The sequence below is a fragment of the Podarcis bocagei genome (genome assembly GCF_964188305.1).
Source record: "Podarcis bocagei genome assembly, chromosome: 13".
Lineage (NCBI taxonomy): Eukaryota > Metazoa > Chordata > Lepidosauria > Squamata > Lacertidae > Podarcis > Podarcis bocagei.
Genome location: NC_138138.1, coordinates 39,705,158 through 39,725,168, shown reverse-complemented (window position 1 = coordinate 39,725,168; position 20,011 = coordinate 39,705,158). Strand labels below are relative to the sequence as shown.

The following is a 20,011-nucleotide window of genomic DNA, read 5'->3' as shown; positions in this document are numbered from 1 at the left end:
TGATAGGGAACCCACTTAAGGACTCTATACGGGTTCCGGAATACCCCATAAGGGAAAGGGAGCAGTTTTTTCTTATAACAGCGTTTTGTCGGCCCCTGAGAGGAGAGGATGCTGATCTATAGTTGGGCTTTTGTTCCGATCCCAGCAGGGCCCTTCTCACGCTGATCCTCATCAAAGGCTTTATTTCTTATAAAGAGCGGTCACCACGTGGTCAAAGTGCAAGAGCTGTGCCGGAAGCGACTGGCTAACGTCCGACGGAAATACTCGCCAGCCCCGGAAACAGTTGTGGAAGACTCGGGAGAAGCCGCGCTCTCTTTATTCTCCCCTCCCTCCTTTTAAGCGGGAGCCCGAACGGAAGAGCCAAACATGCGGCGCTAAGAAACAGACGCTAGCGGAAGTACCCGAGGCTCTCCGGAAAATTCCGAAGGCGCGGGGTTCTGCCTTCCCCGAGGCTCTCCGGAAAAACTCGAAGGCTCGGGAGGAGGGGGCGGCCTCTCCCGAGCGTTCCTGGGAAGGCTCTCTGAATAAAGAAAAGCGAGCGAGGCTTTGTCCTAGAGAGGTTAAGGAGGCCGCCGAGCGTATTTCGAAAGCGTCTTCCGGAGATAGCCGAGCGTTTCCGTTAACACCCGAAGCTGCCGCCGGAAGTTGCCGAACTCAAGGGAAGGAGCCCCTGCGGCCTAGTGCGTGAGGAGGAGCTGGAGAGCGAGAGCTACTAGAGCAGCTGCGAGGCCGCGTTCAGGCCGCCCTCCTCCGTCCCGTCTCCGTTAACCATGTCCGACTTCGACGAGTTCGAGCGGCAGCTCAACGAAAACAAACAAGGTGAGCGGACAAAGGGGCGGGCGGGCCGAGAGGGGGTGGGGGAGAGAGAGAAAGCGAGCGAGGGAGGCGGCCCTCTTCGACATTGATGGCTCTCTTGCGCCCGCCACACGCTCTTCACGACGGGCCCTGAGCTGCCCTGGAGCGGGTGGGGTGGGCGGCGGCTAAATGGCCCTCTCATCAACGGTGGAGACCCGAGTTAGGCCGAAGAGCGCGTGTGTTTGTGCGCGGCGACGGGGGGAGGGGCGGCCGGCCGGCTCTCGCGTGTCCGGCCACTTCCTTTTCCCTCTCGCTTTATTTGGCGGGAGTTTGATCGTGGGGGTAACGGCAGCTGGGGAAGCGGGGGAGGGAAGAGAGGCGAGGAGAACCGTTGGTGGCCCTGCGCGCGCGCCCTTAACGGAGTGGCGCGTGGCGGGGCTACGGAATGCGGGGAGGGCTCTTTCCCTCTCGGGCCACTTTCTGCCCCATGAGGCGGACTCTGAGAGGAAAGGGACCTGGAGTCCGTTTTGTTCACTCTCTTGGGGAAAGAGGGAGGCTGCCTAGTTGTTATTACACCGCCCCCCAAAACAACAACTTTCCTCGCTTAGTTGCCTCCTGCAAAGAAAGCACACGATGCAGCCTTTACGCCGCGGGGAGCAAAGGATGATGGAAGAAAGGAGGGCCAAGTAAATAAGTAACTGGTTCTCCCGCCCACTCCCAGTGCAGGATTTGCGTTAGGGAAGGTGGGTTGTAAACTTGAGAAATGGGAGGGGAATGTTTGTTCATCTCGGTAAGTATTCCTCCGTGCTGAGAGGCAGAGGTTGCACAGGAATTCGGAAAGGAGGCTTTCCCGACCCTACTTGGGACCTATTTGCATGTATAGCGTGCTATGTACCACTGAGCAACACCCTTCTTTCCTTCCTCTCAAAACTCTCACGTTTGTGGGTTTTCTTACTATTTTTATCTCATCCTTTAGGGAGATGAAAGTAACATATGGCGATACCCACACACCCCTTTTTCCCTCACAACAATCCAGGGATGGGTAGATGAGGCTGAGATGGTGACTGGCCCAAGATTATGCTGTGAGCTTCTTCACTGAGTGGGGATTTGAAGCCGGATCTCACCATTCTGATGTTAGCAACTATGCAACTTTGGCTCTCACATCTCTTGTCTCTCTTCCCACCTCCCACTTATTTATCCTGGCCTTCCATAAATCTCATGAACTTTCCTCACAACCATGAGGTAGTCTGTGCTTAGAGTGAATGACTTGCCCAAGGATCCAATCTCCAGTAGTCCACATCCAGAGCTGCCAACTACACCACAGGGGCTGAACCACATTTCTTCTTTTCCCTACATCATAGAATCATAGTTGGAAGGGACCCTGAGGATCATCTAGTCCAACCGCCTGGATATGAAGCTGTCCCTTATGGGGAATATGCAGCTGTCCCTTACTGGGATTAAACCTGCAACCATGATGTTACCAGCACCACACTCTAAGCCAGCTGGGCTATCCAGCCTTTCCTCAGTCCACTAAGTTTTGGGGGGAACGTCCAGATTTGCATACAACTCAACCAACACACATTAATTAGATTTCCCCCCATCAGTACTTATACTAAATTCACTTGGCCTGAGGCACTACTTTGCACGCACACACACATACACACACTTTCAACTGGTTGCCAGCATAATGGAAAACTACTGTGTCAGAGGAGCTTGCTGGTATTCTCTTTGGAGTGGATCTCTTTTAAAACAAGCTGCTTAGCATGGACACTGAGTAAAGTATTGTCTTTCCTTCTTGGGCTTGGTTTTCAACCACCTGCAAAATACATTACCCCATTTCTCTTCATTCGGCTCTTTTCTCCACCTTTTTACAAATCTTAGCTAATTAGAAAGGCCACATCACTCTCACTTACCTGAGGGTATGAGCACCTATGAATCAGTATCTTAGGCACAAGTCCACTACAGCGGTACCTCTGAAGCGAACGCAACCCGCGTGTGTGCAGGTTGCGATTCACCGCTTCTTCACATGTGCGTGACGTCATTTTGAGTGTCTGTGCATGCGCAAGCGGTGAAACCCAGAAGTAATGTGCTCTGTTACTTCTGGGTTGCTGCAGAGCGCAACCTGAAAAGGCTTAACCTCAAGCGACTTCAATCCGAGGTATGACTGTACTCCATATTGGATCCCCAATAGAGATACACGTTGGCTCCTTTCTCGATAGCATGACTTTACTCTTGCATATTTTTGGTGGTGCTTCCTGCGATGCACTGGGACAAATACAACACAAAATGATTCCCTTAGTGCAGGCATGGCCAAACTTGGCCCTCCAGAAGTTTTGGGACTACAACTCCCTGGTCAACTCCCTCCTCCCTGGTCAACTACAACATCCCTGGTCAGGGATGATGGGAATTGTAGTCCCAAATATCTGGAGGGCCGAGTTTGGCCATGCCTGCCTTAGGGCAAGGCACTCCCAGTGGTCCCAGACTGCTTAGCCCAGAGGTCAGGGAAGATGGGAGTAGCAGTCCAGCAACATCTGAAGGACCACAGGCTGCTCCTTGCTTTAGGCAGCAATCCCACAGTATTTATTTCATAGCCAAGTGTTCACATGAATACAGACAGAATGCAACCTTGAAATGCAACTGCAAAAATTGCCTGTCCGCATGGAAAAAGAAAATGCAAGCTACCAACATTTGTAAGGCATCTCTGCCTAATTAATTGAGGGCTGTTTTGTTTGCCCCAGGTGATCAGACTAGTTGCTATTTGCAGGCATGGCATAAGGTGGACCTTTTTAATAGGGCATGCCTTACTATCATACTAATCACAGAGTTTTTAGTAGAGACGTGTGCACTCTGGAAATTTCCTAGGATCTGATTTGTCCAGACTCTTCTAATGGGCTGTATGTGATAATGTCATTCTGATTCTGAAAAAGGGCAGGTAGCGCAAACTCACCCTGTCTAGTATAATAGGCAGTTGGATGTAAGTAGTAGCTGATCACTGCTATCTATGGCAAACTGTATAAGCAACTGTTGTATGTACAAATACCAGTTATGCATACCAGTTATGTCCACAAATTCTCTTGTGGCAAGTGTTCCGCCTGCCCTCTGACATACCCCAAGCAGCTGTAGAGTGGGGGTGGGGGTTTTCCTGACAGTTGCTCTTCTGCTGGGGCAATTCCTGCTCAGCCCCAAGGTGGGGCTGCACTTCTTTACTACTTCAAAATAACAAGCTCCAGTCATCTTTTCCAACTTCAGCCTTGAAACAGACAGTTGTCATTTACTTCACAAGGGTCAAAGACCAAGCTCTTGACCCTTGAGGGAGGGACAGGTTCCTAGTAACCACAAACTTTAGTTGCCTATCAATGTCAGTCAATATGGGCCTCTGATAGTGGTTCCCAGTGGTGAGATGGACCTCCCCTGGGTGCATAAATTTCCAGCAAAGGAATTGACCCCTGAGGTAGGTAGTTTCTACACTAGCTGGCAAGACCTGGGTAGGTTGAATGCCATCTGATAGCGTCCTTACTACCCAGTTATCTCAGTTGGATTTGTGAAGTAGGAATTCAGAATTGCTGCTCGTGTATGACTTCAGGAAGTGATCAGAGATTCTGTTCTATTCCTTTTCTAAGGCTAGTGCAGGGTTACCATTCAAATCTGCAGACACACACAATAATAGGCTATTTGCCTTTGACAATGTGAAAGGATCTTCACTGTTTCATTTAACAATATATTTTTGATGCTGGACTGGGACCCCAGAAGATTGCGTTCATTTAGCAGGCATGAGGGGAAGCATTCAAAAAGTTTTTAAAAAGTATGAAATGGTCTTGTATTTTGCCTTGGATCTAGAATCCCTAGCAAAGACTGTGTGGGGCAGAATGTAGGAGTGACAGGGCCTCAAAGGAATGTCATAAACGCCTTTTGAAGAAAGCCATTTAGCACTACATTTTGCACTAAAACTGCCCAAGGCAGGAATGGATTCCTTTGTAAAACAAAGATGAGTGATTTGGATTGATAGCCTGTGGTAATAGGAGAAAACAGGGTCTTCTCCTTGGAACTCCAAAAATAAGTGTTGGTACCACAGCACTGTTTTGTTTGTTTTGCTTCCTTGCACTGAAAATAAACCAAAAGCATTGCAGATTTCACCTATATGGACCTCTGCTTTGCTTTGGTTCTCCCAAGGCAGAAACCCAAACATTCCTGTTACCAGAGAGCCTTAACACGCCCAAGCCTTGCATGATACAGCAACAGATGTGCCATTACAAATACTGCTTTGTGCTGGTCATTGTACAACATTGCTCTGTATTGTTCCTTTCCAGCACAGCTGCATGAGTTGTCGCTAGTTTTGTTTTTCAGTTTTTAGCTAAATGATAGATGATAGCTGCAGCTTCTTTAGCTGCTGTTTTTAAAAAATGGAAAGCAGAGATAGTTGGAATATAAACAGCAAAAACAGCACCTTACAGCATTTTCTTCCTAGTGTATCCTTTTCAATCATCCAGTTCTTCCTTAGAAGAGTTTGCAGCCTCTGATTTCATGCATTTCCTTTAAGAGACCCATCAATAACTGTTTTAACTTCCCAAAGATTGAGCCATGTTAATTCCTTGGAGCATCAGGACTTTTCTTTCCTCAAAAAGAGCCCCAGCTTGCTAGATTTGGTAAAAGCTGATCTTGAGATAATCACACCTTGCTAAAATTTATCTCATGAATGTTAGCAATGAGAAACTAGAAAGAACCTCCTATCCTGCCTCTTTATAGCTTCTCGCTGACCCCTTTTTCCAAGGGCAGTTATTGCCCATTGTCTTCTACAAGTGTGGCCAATTTAATTATGGCCTTTTATAGAGAATGGTAGGTGCTGAACTTGATTTAGGGCAGACATGACCCTCTAGATGTTAAATTCCAACTCACATCTGCCCTAATCATCATGAGCAATGGCCAGAGATGATGGACTTGTAGTCTGGCAGCATCTGAAGGACCACAGCTTATCAACTCTTGATTGAGGAGATGTACGGGCACAAAATATCATATCCCAAATCCTTGTTAAGCATAGGCGCAACCTATCTACAAAAACACACAGCCTAACCAGCCTGTCAAGTTTATTCTTGGCACATGAGGGCTTTCTGACCCTTCTTCTCATTAGCAGCCGCCACTGTTGTACTGGATAAATACCTGTTCATGAGATGATCCGTTGCCATACAGCATTTGTGAGTTTGGTAATTTGCAACCAGACAAGACTCATAAGAAATGGGTCTATCAAGTTGCATCACTCTTGAAGCAGTGGCTGTTGAGAGTAACCTGGGGAAATGCACCCTTCGTTTCTACATACCACACATTTCCAATTTTATGAGTATATTTGAGTTGATTTTCCTAGGGGGAGTGGTAAGAGTTTGTGATAACCAGAAGTGTGACCTCCATTCCTATGTTGCAACCATTAGCATATCAAGCTCTTCTCTCATCTTTAGAACGCGACAAAGAGAATCGTCACCGGAAACGCAGCCACAGTCGCTCACGGAGTCGTGACAGGAAACGCCGCAGTCGCAGCCGTGACAGGCGCAACAGGGATCAGCGCAGTGTTTCACGGGATCGCAGGAGACGCAGGTATGGGTTGCAGAATGAAGAGCTTGGGTTTTCCTTGGGTTTCTACTTTTTTGGGTCCAGCAATATGCTCAAGCCCTGGACAAAACCTTAGATGCATAAGATTCATTGGGACAAACTTAGTCCTGCCTCATTCATTTTCTGTTATCCATGAAGAAGTTGTTCTTAACTGAGCAGACCTGTCTTAGGAGGCTCTCTCATCCTTACGCTGACTTTTTGCTGAAAGCTCTTTGCAAACATCAAGGAGCTTTTTAACCCTTGTATTCAAAGCTTCCAAGTACCATCTCTGTTTTTTTGAGATGCTAATTATTTATAAAGTGCCTGATTAGGATCTGTACATAAAAATAAACTTCCTCTGCATGGAGACCTACAATTTAATTTCTGTTGTATGCATGTCAAAATCATGATTTGAAACATGTTAGTAGAAGAACAAGATGGTGGGTATTCATATGGGAAAGAACGCTTAAGGGCTCTTTCTGGTATAGAACCACTTGGGATTGATTGATTTTTAGAAAGAAAGGCAGTGTGAATTAGCAAATGGCAGAAACTTAGATGATTATAATGTATGGCCAGCAAGGGTGAAATTGAAATTCAGTTCAAGGGAAATGGCAATTCTGCTCAAAGTAAATTGGTTGATTGTATGTACCATTTCCTAGGAAAGCCTTATGCTTAAGTGCCACTGAAATGAAAAGAAGCTGTGCCATAGCTACATAGGAGCACACAAGACTAGTAGAGGCAATGTACCCAATTAATCATTCTTAGTGTGCATTGTAGTTTTCACATCTGTTCTGCTTTGGGGGTTGGGGCAGGATTACAGAATTTGGCAAACTGTTGGGGAGCAAGAAAGAAGGGAAGGTTCCACTCTTGACTGCATATGAGAGTGGTAGTGAAGCACTTTGGGGCACAAAACCAGATTCATACTGTGTCAACTTCTGAAATAGTCTCTGTATGTGCGTGCACATGCACACAGAGTTCCTCTCTTAGTGACCGAGATTGGAAAGCACCATAACTGCTCTACAGATAAAATTACTGTCTTGGTTCTGTTGCTTATTTGATGCTGAAATTTGTTAATCAGGTTGAATACAACTTAAATACATATACTCTGATTTTTTAAAAAAGGGGGTTGTTGTAACTGTTTTAGGTTTTTTGTTATTGTTTGCCAGTAGCTTTGATTCTCCTTGGAGCAATGGACAGGATAGAAATCTTTAAATTAAATAATAATCTCATCTCCTGCTAGTCAGCACACTTCCATTTTCTTGGCTCAGATGTGTGTTGCAGCCCTATCACCACTGTCTGCCTTTGCTCTATGTGCATGTAATGCAACTATGACAGTCAGAGAACGGTTTGATTAACGTCTTTGAAAAGCTCACCATCTTGTTCACGGATGCTAATAAAGCACTGGTTTATTTCTGCTGTCTAACATCCTCTCTAGACAGATGCACTGTCTAGCGTAAGTTTGACTATTCTCTCTCCCTTTTAACGAAGTTACAAAATTATCTGTTGCTGCATTAATAGATCAGTGGTGGTCTCTACGCTATTGTTTCTTGGACCACAGTCTCTGTCAGGGCACATGGGGCCCTGCTGCTGTTACTGAGTTGGCTACCTGGGCCTGTTGTATCCACCAGGAATGGTTACAAACCCATTTTGTTTCTCAATTTCAGATCACCCCTAAGCCTAGCGGGTCCCCTGAGGTGAGTATTGCTACTTCTTCCTTGTGCTGACAGGGTTGTCACTTCCACAGTTAACAAAGGCAGCCATGCAATCAGATCTTGGGTGCAGATACAATTATCACATTCAGTGCTGGGATTCATCCTGGGGGTTACTATTAAAAGGGATCTGCCCTGGAGTCTTTATGTCAGGGTGGATTTGATTTAAATCACTAGTCAGTAAGACTTGATTTAAATCTCTCTTTTTTTTTAACAGAAAGACTTATTCTTCCTGGCATAATCTTAATATTTACAACCAGATCAAGGTTTCATTTTTATAATAATAAATTTTCAGAGTAGTTTTTACAGTTAAATCAAAAATTCCTGATTTGGTTATACTATTAGAAATACATAGGCAGATAATTATGAAATTATTGTGAGGTTTAATAAATTAACTGTTTATATTTGGACAACTTTTCTGCTGCACTTTATTGGAAGGAGAAAAATTGTCATTTCCTTAATAACAATTTAAACAATTTATTTAACTAAAGCAATAACATTATAGCATACATATCCATGTTTGTTAACTGATGTGGTTAAACTTTAAAAAAACAACAACTTAGACTGAGTTTTAGCACACGTGAAAAACTTAACAAATCCTTATTTCCTGATGAGTAGCCTCAAAGAAATCCATATATATATATATATATATATATATATATATATGCAGGTTTTGGTGTCTTCGGGTATCTTCCCGTGTAAGAGTTGGGGTGTCTAGGCGACGTTTCGACGAGGTCTCACTCGTCATCTTCAGGCTGGTGCTTTCGGCTTCTTGTTACTAGAACAGAGCTCTGTTCTAGTAACAAGAAGCCGAAAGCACCAGCCTGAAGATGACGAGTGAGACCTCGTCGAAACGTCGCCTAGACACCCCAACTCTTACACGGGAAGATACCCGAAGACACCAAAACCTGCATTCCTGTACCCGTGAAAATCTACGAAAGCATCTGTTCCAGTAACAAGAAGCCGAAAGCACCAGCCTGAAGATGACGAGTGAGACCTCGTCGAAACGTCGCCTAGACACCCCAACTCTTACACGGGAAGACACCCGAAGACACCAAAACCTGCATATATATATATATATATATATATATTCTCATTGATTTTTATCCACCCTGGTCTATGTAGATCAGGCTTCCTCAACCTCGGCCCTCCAGATGTTTTGGGACTACAATTCCCATCATCCCTGACCACTGGTCCTGCTAGCTAGGGATCATGGGAGCTGTAGGCCAAAAACATTTGGAGGGCTGAGGTTGAGGAAGCCTGATGTAGATGGTGTCCCAAACTGAAACAAGTGTAGAGTGGACATGACTGGTACATTAATCTTCATATTACATTCAACAGAAGCCCAAGTGCTCTTTCCATTTCCAGCTGACCTATTCCTCCCTGTCTTCCTTCCACAGCCGTTCTCCCAGGCATGAGAAGAAGAAGAAGGTTCGCAAGTACTGGGATGTCCCGCCCCCAGGCTTTGAACACATCACTCCCATGCAGTATAAAGCCATGCAAGGTGGGCCTGCTTCCGCTTCAGTCACCTTGCCTTAATGTATTGTAAAACAGTGTTATATGTTGCAACTACTTGAGCATGTTCCTCTACCATGCAAATTAATGCAAATACAAACTTGTGTTGACCTTTGGAGGTTCTTATTTTCCTTCTGAAATGTTCTCCCAATTTCAAGCATGCATCTCCATTCCTGAAGAAATCAAATTGAAGTCAGATGTTTTCCCTTGGTGGAGGAAGAACTCTGGATCAATTTTTCTCACTACACAGCTAGGCAAATAAGTGGGCTTCACTTGGTTCTCTTTTTGATTTTACATTTAAAATATGTCTGCTTTAACTGGGAAAAAGTCTCTTAACATTGCCATATGAATGTTAAAAACTGCCAACTCATTTATCTACTATCTGAATCTAGATCTCTTTTTCTCTCCTTGATTCTGGTACTTGAGGTTGGTGTTCTGCTATTACACTTAAACAGACATATTCCTACAACTGTGAGTGCTAAAATCCTTAAATTAGGATTATCGGCCAATTATAAGAAAAAATTCATTTGTGCTTGGAAGCTGCTTAAAGATTGGATATTGACTTACCTGTTTTTTTGAAAATGATATTTTGTCCTTCCAGAAATAGAGAAGTAACTTGTTAGACTTTTTGTGATTTAAGAAAATTGTTTACTTGCTAGGTCTCATCTCCACCCTCACCCTTCCTACCCCACTTAATGGCATGTCATTTGTTTATTATCATATAAACCAACTGGAAATCACTTGGAATAAAATGTGGTATATAAGCAATAATCATAATTTACTTGTGTCAGTTCCTTTAAAAAGTGAATGCTGTGTAGTTTTGTTATCAGTCTCTCCAAATGAGGAGTGATATGCCTTGTGATATTTCCAGATTAGAATCTTCAATTTTTAATAGCTAGTCTTGTTTTTCCCCTTACCTAGCTGCTGGGCAAATTCCAGCTACAGCCCTCCTGCCAACGATGACCCCTGATGGACTGGCAGTGACTCCCACTCCTGTGCCAGTAGTAGGCAGCCAGATGACACGGCAAGCCCGGCGTCTCTATGTGGGAAATATCCCCTTTGGAATCACTGAGGTACTTGCTTGTTTCCTCAGATGTGCCTCTCAACCCATTGGTGTATTTTCTCTCTTGGGTTAGGGGTGTTGAAAGGAAGATGCTTTGCTGAAAATTTGGGGGAATAAGTTCACAGTGAAAACACAAGCCAGGTGAGGCTGAATTCAGCATTCAGATCTCTTCATCCTGCTAACAGGACTCCAAAATAGTGTCAGGACAATGCAGCAGGTGCCAGAATTATGTTGGATTGTGACAGCCATGTGCTGCTGGCTTCATCTTTCTTTAATCACCTAGTTCTTAAATATTCCTTTCTGAGATATCATGTTTTAGACCAGGTCTTTTGATATGCAAGAGTTAACTGCAATGCTCTTCTCTTTTGGAATTGAGTAAATTACAAATTCTTCAGTCCTTAACAATGGGGGGGGGCGTGCCGTAGGAAAGAAGTTTCATGTTTTCTCTCATGTTCAAAATGGTAGGGAGTTGAGGTTGGTAATCTGGCTGCAGAGGCTTATAATTGCTGTTCTATTTTGGCCACTTTCTCTTCCCCCAAGTACATTAGTTTCTTCTTTCACGTTTCTTTCAGGGTTTACCAAGTGTTCAGGTGGGAACGAATTGTTCCAATATTAGAATGGCAAATTACTGTGGATTGGGATATTTGCTTTCTGTAGTACCAAGCAAGGTGACTCGCTTGAGCTTTTGCAGTGTTTTTACTAAGCTGGAACTTAAGAGTTAGAACTATGCAGTATTCCAGCATTGATTCCAGTCCTCCTTTTTCACTGTCCAAATCTGTCAAGGGACATTACTGTGTGACACAGATGAAGGGATTTTATTTCCAAAAGGGCTATACATAATCTGCCATACCTTTTGAGGTGAACCAACTGTAATCCCTTTCCAGAACTCTTAATTCATATCCTCCTTCTGCACACATGGTATGCCTCTGGCAGAGATGACCAAATATCTGGAACAGAGGTGGATTCAGAGTAAAGAAAAACAGCTATTTGGGTGGAAATTGGAAATAATAATATTTGGGCTGTAATCCTATACATACTTGGAATAAGTCCCACTGAATTTAGTGTTGCCTCTGTCTGGGTAGACTTGTATAGAAGTGCACTGTTAGTGCCTAAATGACCAGGGAATTAAATATGGGTGGTCATTATTTGAATATCTCTACCAAAAAAAAAAAGACCAAAGAGTTGTTTCCATTTCTTTTTAAAGTGAATAATGTGTGGGACTGCAATCCCCCCATAGCCCCAAAGTTTGCTACCATCGCAGCAGGCAAGTAGGCAGTTTTGCTTTGTAATCCATTTGTGATCCTGAAGGCCTTTCTAGTGTGTGACATAAAACCTCCCCTTTTCCATTCTCTCCGTGACCCCCAACAGGAGGCTATGATGGATTTCTTCAATGCTCAGATGCGCCTTGGTGGCCTTACCCAGGCTCCTGGGAACCCTGTCTTGGCAGTGCAGATAAACCAGGACAAGAACTTTGCATTTTTGGAGGTAAGTTGAGGCATGTACATGCATTGAGGCAAGTGTAAGAGGGCACTTCAGATGGGTGTGATTCCAACATGCAGAATATGACAAGTTTAGAATATCACATAATCTGTTGGTGGGAGAGGTCAGGAGAGAGTTTGGCTAGGCTTTTCTGGATGCAGGGGATTCTGAGCAATGCCTTGCTTATTTATATAGATAACATGATTTTTGTTGTGGAATTTGCTCTAGAATGTGGGACACACTTGGTGGAAATTCCATTCATTGTATACATGCAGAGTATATGACTTAGGTAACAACTTGATTCTATCACTTCCACAGTTTGTGTACTGACTGTTTAACCTCTTTCATCGCAAGGGTGGAATTCTTCCCTTAAGAACCCCTGAGCCAGCAATTTTCATTATCTGGCCCTTCAGTGCAGGCATCTAATCACCCCCCCCCCATAGGCCATACCACACATCCTTAACCTTTCACCTTCTCAGTTTCTGTTTGTTTGTTTTTGCTGCTGCAGTTTCGCTCTGTGGATGAAACTACCCAGGCTATGGCTTTTGATGGGATCATTTTCCAGGGACAGTCGCTGAAGATCAGACGCCCACATGATTACCAACCGCTCCCTGGCATGTCTGAAAACCCTTCAGTCTATGTGCCAGGTGAGTATACTAGATGCACCCTGTTAACTAAGGAAGACCAAAGCGGATGGGCAGAGTTTTATGTGATATACTGGATGAGACCCCACATAGTCTTCCCATATGCATTTGATCTGAAAATGTGACTGACACAAAACCCTTTCAACAGACCATGTTAACCCTTTCCCCACAGGAGTGGTGTCCACAGTGGTTCCAGACTCTGCTCATAAGCTGTTCATTGGGGGTCTGCCAAACTATCTTAACGATGATCAGGTGAGAAGCGGTTTCTTTCCTTCTTGCCCCCTTCCTCCTTTCTATTTAAGTGTCTTCATTTTATGGAGAGCCACTCTCCTTAGTTCAGCACAGTGCTTAAAACGCCTGTGTGGGTGGCATGCAAGCATGATTACGCACACCCAAATGAAGCCCTTGTAGCTCACCTTTGTTTTTCCCTTGTCCTCTGCCTCTCAGGTCAAGGAGTTGCTCACTTCTTTTGGACCCCTGAAGGCTTTCAATTTGGTGAAGGACAGTGCCACTGGCCTGTCGAAAGGTTATGCCTTCTGTGAATATGTGGACATCAACGTCACAGACCAGGTAGGGCCAGCCTCTCTTCATGGTGCTCTCTTTTTATTTTTGTTCCGCAGCAGCTCGCCGACCTGCCCGTGGGGGGGTTCTTTATCCTTTGAGCAGGTGGGGTGTTTTTTTCTCTCCTCCCCTCTAGGGGGTGCCAGCTTTTCTCTCCTTACAGCACAGCTGCTGACTTAGCGGCAGACACCATCGAGTTAGTGTTCTGATCACTTCTGCTTTTTGTTCCCCCCAAAAAAACAACAACTCTCCCCGAATGTTAGTCGGAGAAGGCTTCGGCCTTTTTGCGAAGACCCCGGCCGCCGTGCCCGACCGAGAGCCGGTAAGAAGCCCTCCCCTCACCAGCCAGGGAAGAGCCGGGTCCGTAGCACATTTCACCTGTCCCACCCCCCAACCCCAACCCCAAGTGAATTCTCCATCCTGCACTCTTAAGAATAACTTGAGTTTCCTTTCTCTCGCTGTGCTTAATGTTACAGCGGGAGGGGGTGGAACAGGCCCTTAACCTGCAGACATGCTCTGCTTGCTAACTCCAGCAGGAGTTGTTAAATGCAAGTTTTGGCATGTGCAATTATAAACCAAAGGAAAAGCACCCCGGTTTTCCCCTTGCCCCTGTTGGAGAGGGGGGGACCTGTGGTGGAGAGGAAACACCCCACAAATCCCTATAGGGTTCGGAGAGTGTCGGTGGTAACTTTGCATGCTGAGCGTAAGCTCTCATTTCTGGGTTGATCTCATAAGGGTTATGCATGTGGTTTTCTTTCATAATTGAGTGCCTCTGTTAGTGTGTATGGATATGTGTGTCTATATATACTTCCCACGCCTGCTTCCCGTCCCGTGCATTCTTTCTTCCCATATGTTACTTGGGAAATGTGTGTTTTCCCCATGCTCTTCTGGTCTCTCTGCATTCAGGAGAAAGCTGTGAGTTTTTAGCAAGAGCTAAAATCTTGGTTCAGACATTCAGAATTAGATGGTGCTCCTTTGAAAAAAAGAATTCTCAGATACTTAGAAAGGCATCAGAAGCAGAGGAGAATTTGCTGTGTTTGCTGAGAGTAGGGTGACTAGCAGCTTATTTAAACTGTAGGAAGGTAGATCTTTGTTAGATGCTATTGGGATAAATGTCTTGTGAATGAGACTCAGCAAGGAATCTGGGGTGATTGCTTTCAGGCTCCTTTTATGACTTTGGGATGTTGTCTGGGGTCTGGGTACACTAATTTAATCCCCCTTTCCTCTTACTGTACTCTCGGTGTCATCCCTTCCCCATTGTGTACTGTCTGTCAATGTGGTCTCTCCATGTGTGAGGCCCAGGGCAATTGCCTCATCAATTAATTAATTAAATTTCTATACTGCCCTACATCTGAGGATCACAGGCAGTTTATAGAGCCTGGCCTCAGGACAATGTGTTTGATTAAATGGTTTCCTCAAAGTACAATTCTGTTTTCGGGATTCTGTGTACTTGGACTCTCAAATACCAAATTCAGTTTTTAGCCTAGAACAAAGCATTCTAAATAAGCTTGGCTTTAAAAAAAAGCCAAGTTCTTTTGCAGTTATGAAGAGAAGCTTGAAATGGTTAGCAGGCGAGAGAGTAGCTGAGTATAGCCTGCTGTGGTCAAGAATGGAGATTTCAAGGTGGCTTAGAAAACACTTCTAAGTTTCTGTTCTTTTCTAAGGTTTCTATGAGATGTATGAATTAGCTTTAAGTGATGCTGACAGCACAGTCCAGTGATTGTTAACGTAGCTCTGTTGAAGAGAGTGAGATTTCTTACTCCCCAATCGTGCTTGAAGATTGCATCCTGAAAGTGCTGATCTAGGAGTAACTGCTACCATGCCATTCTCTGAGGCAAGGGAAAGTTAATACCCAATGCTCTTGGGAGTTAAAAGTACACCCATTCCCTGGCAAGAAGAAGTGATTCATGATGAATGGCAGTCAGCAGCAAGGTGACATGTTATCAGTCCATAATGTTGTATACAAAAGTGAGGGTTTGGCAAGAAATAGCATTACTGAAGACTATCCTGAAGTTAACTTTTAATTGGTTCACATAAAGGTTCCCTCCCCTCATTTATTAAAAATCAGTGTTTTGGGGTGCAAGAAGAAATATTACATAGAATCTGGCAAACAAAATATATAGAGTAACAGGATCTGGAGTGTGATAGAGAACCCATGAATCCAGTGCTACACTTAAGTATCTCCGTAATTCAAAAAGATCTCAGCTCTCTTACAGTGCTTAATGATTCAGTTCACAGTGCACTCAATATGACCTTGCTTTAGTTGCACAACTATTCTGAGAGGTGGTGGCCTACTCTCACTCCCCTGGGATGGGACTTGAACTCTGCTGTTCTGCATCCAAACTAAGAATGTCAGCTGTGTCAGTTTGTCTCTTGGTGCCATTTGCTCAGGCTTGTAATTTAGAAACGTTTTACAGATGGGATGCTGACAAAACTGGATGTTCTGAGCCCCAGCAGGTCCAAAATTTCCAACTTCACAGAAATTTAATGTATTTGTTGAGAGCTGTGAAAGTCAAGGTCTTGGGTGGCATACTGCATTGTCGGGGAAGGCAATTTAGGTTTAGGCCATCTGAGTGAGGAAGTTGAAGAACAGGGGTGGGTGGATGCCAGTAAGTTACTGTGCAGGACACTGGTGTCCTGCTATTTTTGGTACTGGATACTGTGTCTAGTTGCTGCTCTGGCTGCTCATAACTTCCCACACACTCTAGAAGAGAGTTAATTGTGCCCCTTTAAAACGAAACTTGAGATTCTGCAGATGTTTGACCCTTACGTATGTTTGAAAGTTGCACAGTGCTTAGTAATAAGTCTCTGATCATGACTTGCCAGGCAAACTCATGAGTCACAACAAAGATGGGATTTGATTTGAATCCTATTTACAAAGACAAGACCACTGCTTCATCCACTGGATTGTACCAAGCGGAAGCGTGTGGGAGTGTGCCTTAAAGCCTGGACTCCTCCATTAGCATGCCATGTTTTGCTGTATGCCTGAGGCAGATGGCTCTCTGTGGCCCCCATGAATGGAAAAGGGGTTGCTCAAGCTTGTACATTCGCATATGAGACTAGACTGGAAAGTAAACATTTCCTTGGTGTGAACCCTGGTAGTTAGGCCCCTGTTGGAGCTGGCTTAGTGAGGGGATGTGCAATTTAGAAGTATGTCAGCGACTACAGGGCAATGGAATTCACATTCTGGAAAAAGAACAGTTTGTCTATGCTAATGACATTTAGCTGAAGCTGAAACCTCACCTCTGCACTTTCTCCTTCATGCAGACAGTCCCTTAACCCCTTCCAACATTATGGTCTTTTTTTAAACCTTGGTTCTATGCCCATTTTGGGTCCCGGCAGGTAACTGAGCTAAATACGGTATTAATGCCATGGCAGTGCAGTTCAGGTAGGAGTCTGGTTGGGGGGCAAGGAAGAAGCCACCTTTGTGTGTGTGACTGTGTTGATGTTTTAGAGGTGGGGCCAGAGGGTGGATGGGTATGTGGCTGGTGGCCTTGGAGGCACAAGATTTGAAGTGTCTGGATTCACTTTTTTCTGCCCTCACAGGCCATCGCGGGCTTGAATGGCATGCAGCTGGGCGACAAGAAACTGTTGGTGCAGAGAGCCAGTGTCGGAGCCAAGAATGCTACTCTGGTGAGGAAGGAACGGAACTGCTGGGTGGTGGGAAGAGGGGGAGGATAGGACTGGTGCTGTGAAAGAGTAAGGTTTCTTGCACATATTTGTGTGGGGAGGGAGTTCAGGAAGGTGCCAAGTGGTTCAAGAAGAGTAGGTTTTATCAGTGGCTAGAGTATGAGAAGACTGTTGCCTTTTTGTTCTGCTTGTGAGCTTCCCAGAAGCATCTGATTGGCCACTGAGAAGCAGGATGCTCCTTTGGTCAGATGATCAAGGCTCTGTCTTTCTTTCACTGTCTTTTTTGTAAGGGTCAGTCTCTCTAGAACAGAGACATGATTTCTCAATTTGGAATGCAGGGAGCTTCCCTATGTCACTAAAACATATGTTCAGATCTCCCTCTGTGTATGTAACCAGGGCAAAATAATCTGTCAGGGCCCAATTCTGTCCTCATTGTGGTATTCAACAGATCTGGATCTGTGGTGTGTGGCAGCAGTACATGTGAAGCACCCCTGGTAAAATGTAAAAATGTCATTAAAAAAAGAGGGTTGGTGACTTTCTGCATTGATAATGACAAACAACCACCTGCATTAGTTTGATTAAGAGAATGTGGGATGGCACTCCTGTCAACTGATGTACTTGAGTTATATATCGGAGGAAGAGTTTGTTTGCCCTGAGAGGCAGGGCTTTTGAACCAGAGAGAAAGTTCCCAAGAACCACATGCCAAAATCTTCATATAGCTGATAATACAAAGGATGACTTCAGTTGCCACCCCTTCCTTTTATGCCAATCATTAGAAACTAAGCTGTCCCCTGTGCTCTAAGAGGCAGAATTTCTGGGTTTAGTGGAAGGGAAACAATGCCAGGGCTCCGAGGCTAGGTCTTTGTGTAGAATTGTTTCATGGGAGGATGGGGTTTTGGCAGCAGTGGCATGGTACTCATGTCTGTTTCTTTCCTCTTCCCCACAGAGCACAATAAACCAGACCCCAGTGACCCTGCAGGTACCGGGCCTGATGAGCTCACAGGTGCAGATGGGAGGTCACCCCACGGAGGTGCTGTGCCTGATGAATATGGTGCTGCCCGAGGAGCTGCTGGATGACGAGGAATATGAGGAGATCGTCGAGGATGTGCGCGATGAGTGTAGCAAGTATGGTGTTGTCAAGTCCATTGAGATTCCGCGGCCTGTTGATGGCGTTGAGGTGCCTGGCTGTGGCAAGGTACTTGGCAGTTGCTCATATTCATTCTCTCTCTCTCTCTCTCTCTCTCTCTCTCTCTCTCTCTCGGTGGGTGGGTGGGTGGGTGTGATGGGTTTAGAACAGCAAAGTGGATAGGAACAAAGGAAGCAGCAAGCAGAAGTCATGTCAGATCAAATGCTGCTGTTGCTAAACATTGACTTAGCACTAGGTAGAAAGGGGAGGGCAAAGTACTGGATGGATTGCTGAAGTAACATGATTTGCCACTAGAAAGCTCAAACTCTAGCAGAAAGACATACTTTTACAAAGGCATATCAGGATTGGATCACAGCAATGCCACTTGGCAGTTAACAAAAAAGGGGGTTTTGGGTACCAAGTACTGCAACCCTGACTCTGCCACTTATGATCCTTCTGGTATTCCCTCTCCAAAGCAGGATTTAAGAGGCGGTGGGTTGCAAAGTACTTTTGTTGGACTTAGGAGCCAGAACTCTTGGAGAGGTGGAAAAGCTTGAAATCTAGTTTGATGCCTTAAGTCCCTGTTAAAATCTTATTGCCACATCAGAGTTCTATGGTACTAGACTGATGTAAAACCAATCAGTGCAAATATCTTATTATGTTGAGAACTATAAAGCTATGGTCAATTTGTCAGAGAATGGGTTGAGTTGTTTCAGCATAATTAGTCAAGAAAATAGGCTAGTCACAGATGAGAAGCATTCCTTGAAGGTTAGGTGTGTTGTGACAGCAGAGCTGGTGGCTCAGATACCTTCTTCATGCATGCCCACTCTTGTGTATATTATTATTATTATTATTATTATTATTATTATTATTATTATTATTATTATTATTATTATTATTATATTGATTATTAATATAATAATAATAATAATAATAATAATAATAATAATAATAATTAATAATAATTAATAATTAATAAAATTTATTATTTATACCCCGCCCATCTGGCTGGATTTGCAGCAGGGCTCTGGATCCAGATCTTACTCCTCCAGTTGCCCATCCACACAGCTGCCTATGGATGCAGTTTTAAATGGGGTAGGCATACTATTAATTCTTCTCCCTTCCCCCCCAATCCTTCTTGTAGATCTTCGTGGAGTTCACATCTGTCTTCGACTGTCAGAAGGCCATGCAAGGCCTGACTGGGCGCAAGTTTGCGAATCGGGTCGTGGTGACCAAGTATTGCGACCCTGACTCCTATCATCGCCGAGACTTCTGGTAGCCCAACCATGAGCCAGGCATGGGGGTGTGGGGTGTTTTAAGGAGGCAGGGGCAGCTCGCTGGCCGGAGAGGCTCCTTTAGCAACATAGCCTGTTTATATTTTATGGCCAAAATCTCCTGTATTTTTTTTCTCTTCCAATTGTCCCAATCCCTTCCTTTTCTATCCCTGCCACCAGTTCCCTCGGCCCACCCCACCCCCCTCGGTTTCCCAGTGATGGTTACTCTGTAGTAGAAACGTTGTCTATTTTCCCCCATATCCCCATCCCTCTGTGATGTTTCTGATTTTTTCCTAAGAGGAGTTTTGCTCTAAAACAAGATGGGCCCGTTCTGTTGTATTTTCCTTTCCTCTGCGCTGTGTGTATGGACGACTATTTCTCTAGCATTGTCTCTCATAATTAAACATTTTTTCCAATTCCCTGGTGTCATTTGGACATCTGTTCTTTATGTTTCTAATCCACAGTTGCAAGTTAACAAGGGTGTGAGAATACCCAGCCCTTGGCCATAGGAAATTGCCTGGTTTATGTATAGATTTAATGCTGGGTAGTCCCAGGAACAAAAGACAGAGCAAAATGATAAATCTAAACTTTAGATAATTCCTTCTAAGGAAGCCAACTGTATTGTAGATTAGTATCTG

General features: G+C 44.6%; 1 protein-coding gene across 1 annotated transcript; it reads left to right on the top strand.

The window, feature by feature from the left end:
• Positions 1-298: 298 nt before the first annotated feature.
• Positions 299-19,792, top strand: U2AF2 (U2 small nuclear RNA auxiliary factor 2). The gene is made up of 12 exons (XM_081168824.1): positions 299-819; positions 6,243-6,378; positions 8,037-8,066; positions 9,482-9,585; positions 10,518-10,669; positions 12,028-12,144; positions 12,647-12,785; positions 12,955-13,034; positions 13,230-13,352; positions 16,890-16,976; positions 17,920-18,168; positions 19,244-19,792. The coding sequence occupies exons 1-12, from the start codon at positions 771-773 to the stop codon at positions 19,376-19,378; spliced, it is 1,401 nt and encodes a 466-aa protein (XP_081024950.1). The 5' UTR covers positions 299-770; the 3' UTR covers positions 19,379-19,792.
• The last annotated feature ends 219 nt before the right edge of the window (positions 19,793-20,011 follow it).

What these genes read in the sequence shown, in the direction of transcription:
- U2AF2 (XM_081168824.1), top strand. Translation starts at nt 771, where the DNA reads ATGTCCGACTTCGACGAGTTCGAGCGGCAGCTCAACGAAAACAAACAA. An exon ending in GCTCAACGAAAACAAACAAG is followed by an intron (nt 820 to 6,242) that starts GTGAGCGGACAA and finishes TCTCATCTTTAG; the next exon opens with AACGCGACAAAGAGAATCGT. An exon ending in CCCTTCAGTCTATGTGCCAG is followed by an intron (nt 12,786 to 12,954) that starts GTGAGTATACTA and finishes CTTTCCCCACAG; the next exon opens with GAGTGGTGTCCACAGTGGTT.